Here is a 3,849-nt window from a genome sequence, read left to right on the forward strand (position 1 = left end):
GTCTGGAGTTGGCCCCGCTCCTCCGAAGGGGCGCCCGGGGCTCACCTCGGTCCCTCTCTCGGGCCATCGAGGGGCGAAAAAACCTCGCGGGGAATGATTACTACGAGGTGATCAATATTTCAAAAGATTCCCGAAATCTGCTTTAAGTCGCTTTTCCTGACCTACAAATGACTTCTCACTCCTCGCGACTGTTCTCGGCGTCTATTCAGGACCATTCAGCCGAAAACAATAAGGGGTTTAAATGTTAAAAAAAATAGAAATAATAATAAAAAAATAACGCTTTGGTTGAACGGGGAAGGGCTCTGGGCTCTTTGCAGATAATTCTTCGTCTTAATCGAAATGGGAAGTCGCCTACAGGGGTAAAGGGGAGAGTTTTCCCTAAATCTGGGCTGTTCCTGCGGTCCTCCCGCTGCATCCATTGTCAGCGGCACTCCCAGCATCACTGTCACTGTTATGCAGCCAATTTTTTTAAATCTGATTTCTCAGCTCTGCCTTATCCCCCTCTCCGCCCGCGGGTGCTCCGTGAGAGCATCACCGGGCCGGACCCCGCAGCTTTCCCGGGGAGGATGGGGGGTCCCGGCCGTCCTATTGCTGGGACCACTCCCTCCAACCTGCCGCCAGCACCCTGAAGCGGGAGCCCCCGACCCTCCCTTGAGCCTCCCTTCCCCGGGGCGGCCGGGGGGCTTTGCCCTGCCCTGCCCGGGTCGGCGGGGCAGGCGGCGGGGTGGCGGTGCCCGGGGACCGGCAGGAGCGGGGCGGGAGCGGGGCGGGAGCGGGGCGGGAGCGGGCGGGGAGCGGGCGGGGAGCGGGCGGTGCGGAGCCTCCCGCCGTGATTGGCAGCGGCTGACAGTGAGTGGCAGCCCCGCCATGGAAACCCGGGAGCCAATCTGCCGAGCCCGCAGCAGCAAATCAGCCGCTCCCGCAGCAGCGCGGCGGCGGCGGGGAGCTGTGCTTGTGCCTTTTCTGGTTTCCTTTTTTTCTTCTTTTTTTTCTTTTTTTTTTTTTTTTTTTTTTTTCCCTTCCCTCCCTCTCCCCCCCTACCCCCCGCCCTCCCTCCCTGCTCCATCCTCCTCCGCCTCGCCCCTGCCCACCGCCCCCAGTCTCCGGAGCTGCCGAGCGCTCCCCATCGCCTCTCCGCCCTCCGCCGTCGCTCCCGCGGCAGCTCCGGCGGCAGCAGCGGAGCGAGGGGCGGCCCGGGGCCGCTGCCCCTTCCCCGCCGCGGGCCGTGCGCGGTGGTGGCGGCGGGACCCGCCGGGGCTGCGCGGAGCGCGGAGCGGAGCCCGGCGCCGCCTCCATGTTCCAGCTGCCCATCCTCAATTTCAGCCCGCAGCAGGTGGCCGGGGTATGCGAGACCCTGGAGGAGAGCGGGGACATCGAGCGCCTGGGGCGCTTCCTCTGGTCCCTGCCCGTGGCCCCCGCGGCCTGCGAGGCGCTCAACAAGAACGAGTCGGTGCTGAGAGCCCGGGCCATCGTGGCCTTCCACACGGGGAACTACCGGGAGCTCTACCACATCCTGGAGAACCACAAGTTCACCAAGGAGTCCCACGCCAAACTGCAAGCCCTCTGGCTGGAAGCGCACTACCAAGAGGCGGAGAAGCTGCGGGGCCGACCCCTGGGACCGGTGGACAAGTACCGGGTGAGGAAGAAGTTCCCGCTGCCCCGCACCATCTGGGACGGCGAGCAGAAGACACATTGCTTCAAGGAGCGGACGAGGCATTTGCTGCGGGAGTGGTACCTGCAGGACCCTTACCCCAACCCCAGCAAAAAGCGGGAACTGGCTCAGGCCACGGGACTTACCCCCACGCAAGTGGGCAACTGGTTCAAAAACCGGCGGCAAAGGGACAGGGCGGCAGCCGCTAAGAACAGGTAAGGAAGGTGCTGCCCGCCCCGTCGGGGCACAGGTTCCCCCTTTGGGGCCGGAGGATGCGGGGAGGCGGTGCCAGGCTGCCCGGGAGATTTCTCCCCGGGAAATGCAGCGAGATAAAGCAGGAGCAGCGGGGGGAAAAAAACCGCTAAGGCTTTTTAATGACTTGGATTTAATAGGGGAGGATCCCCGCCCTGGGCTCCCTCTTGGCTGCCCTGTAGGGGAGAGGGACAGGGGGAGCAGGAGAGGGGCCGCCTGCAGCCACCGTGGGCCGTGTTCAGGGGCTGACAGGAGACAAACCCCCTTCAAAATTTGGCCCTGACATGTCAATAGCGGTTTGAGTTTTGTCCATCCTGAGAAGGGCCGGCCGTGCCCTCTGCAGGCCCTGCCGCGGCCGCCGTGCCCTGTTCCTGCTCCAGGGCCATCCGGGAACATTCCTTGGGATATTGTTCTTGTTTCTATTTTATATATATAAATATCGAATAGAAATACTACATAGATATACATATGTATACATATATATATGTATATATGTTGCAGAACAAAATCACGACTCTAAAAGAGCAGTGTTATCCCAACGCTGGTGACACAAGCAGGGCAGGGAGCAGAGTTCCCCCTTTATCTCCTCCCCGGGACCCCGAGGTGGGGAAAATTCCCCTTGTCACCCCTCAACCGGGTTGTCACACGCCGGGGACGTGGCTACTGTCACCCGAAGCCCTTTTTTATGGGCTAAGGGCAGACCTAAGGCCTAGTGGACGGGAGAGGCCGCCTGGGAGCTGCTGCAGGGCATTAGTGACCCCTAAGATGAGGCCCGGTTTGGGGACAGGCTGAGGAGGACGGGGACAGCCTTTCCCTGGGTGTCACCAGCCCAAAGGTGACCCTGGGGTGAGGACCCGCTTTCTCAGACAGATCTGAAGAACTGGGTGCCCACCCGGGTCCTCCTCTCTCCTGTCACCGCTGAGAGCCGGGGGTCGGGGCAGCGGTGCGGGGGAGCCCCGGTGGGGACCCAGGGGGCTGTCGGTGGGTCCCGGGGTGCGGAGGGCGGGCGGTGACGCTCTGTGTGTGCCGGTTCCTTGCAGGCTACAGCAGCAGGTCCTATCGCAGGGCTCGGTGCGCTCGCTGCAGGCGGAGGAGGAGAGCGGCGGGGAGGCGCTGGGGGCCGCCTCCAGCCCCGCAGCCAGCCTCTCCAGCAAAGCGGCCACCTCCGCCATCTCCATCACATCCAGCGACAGTGAATGTGACATCTGACACGGCCGCCGTGGCACAGCGCGGGCAGAGGGAGGCCTGGCTCCCCGGTGCCGGGGCTGGCGGTGCCCAAGGCGGGTACGGGGCGCTCCCCAGCCCGAGCTTCTCTCCCAGCCCCGCAGCATCAGACTGCACTAAAAAAAAGTCATTAAAATCGTTGTCGCCTTTATTCGGAAGGATTTGCAGAATTGATGCCTAAAAAAGAAATCATTAAAGAAGGCCCAGGAAATGTTAAAAAAAAAAAATAATTAAAAAACCGAATGCCAAGTTGCAAAATGTCTGAGCCCCTGCTCTTATCCCGCGGGGTTGTTCCATGTTGAAAAGACGCTGTTCTTTTGGTTGGGTTTTGCTTTACTTTAAAGGGTTTTATATATATATAATGTTTATTTACTTATTTAAGGGATTGCTATGGTAGATTTTTTTTTTCTATTATTATTATTAATTATTATTATTATTTTTGGCTTGTTCTCTATGTGCACAGGTGACTTGTAGAGCATGTGCAGGACGAAACTGTATGAAGCAGCCTAAAACCATAATAAAATATTTGGTGAACGACCCTCGCTTTGAAATCTGCTTTGAAATGACGGTGTCGCTCTCAAGGCCGCCGGTTTACGCAGAGCAGATCTCCGAGGCCACGGGTATTTCAGCAGCAGGAACCGGGCAGGAACCGAAGCGGGCGGTCCCCGGGCCCGGGGTGATGCCTTTGCCGGGCAGGGAGCCGGGAGGAGCCGGGAGGAGGC

At 60.1% G+C, this 3,849-nt stretch overlaps 1 protein-coding gene across 1 annotated transcript; it reads left to right on the plus strand.

Annotated features, from left to right (window-relative positions):
- Positions 1-1,142: 1,142 nt before the first annotated feature.
- Positions 1,143-3,405, plus strand: SIX6 (SIX homeobox 6). Its single transcript, XM_083864153.1, has 2 exons — positions 1,143-1,866; positions 2,944-3,405. The coding sequence occupies exons 1-2, from the start codon at positions 1,295-1,297 to the stop codon at positions 3,110-3,112; spliced, it is 741 nt and encodes a 246-aa protein (XP_083720279.1). The 5' UTR covers positions 1,143-1,294; the 3' UTR covers positions 3,113-3,405.
- The last annotated feature ends 444 nt before the right edge of the window (positions 3,406-3,849 follow it).

Source organism: Zosterops lateralis (assembly GCF_965231275.1).
Source record: "Zosterops lateralis genome assembly, chromosome: 6".
In the NCBI taxonomy this organism is placed as follows: domain Eukaryota; kingdom Metazoa; phylum Chordata; class Aves; order Passeriformes; family Zosteropidae; genus Zosterops; species Zosterops lateralis.

What these genes read in the sequence shown, in the direction of transcription:
- SIX6 (XM_083864153.1), top strand. Translation starts at nt 1,295, where the DNA reads ATGTTCCAGCTGCCCATCCTCAATTTCAGCCCGCAGCAGGTGGCCGGG. An exon ending in GCGGCAGCCGCTAAGAACAG is followed by an intron (nt 1,867 to 2,943) that starts GTAAGGAAGGTG and finishes GGTTCCTTGCAG; the next exon opens with GCTACAGCAGCAGGTCCTAT.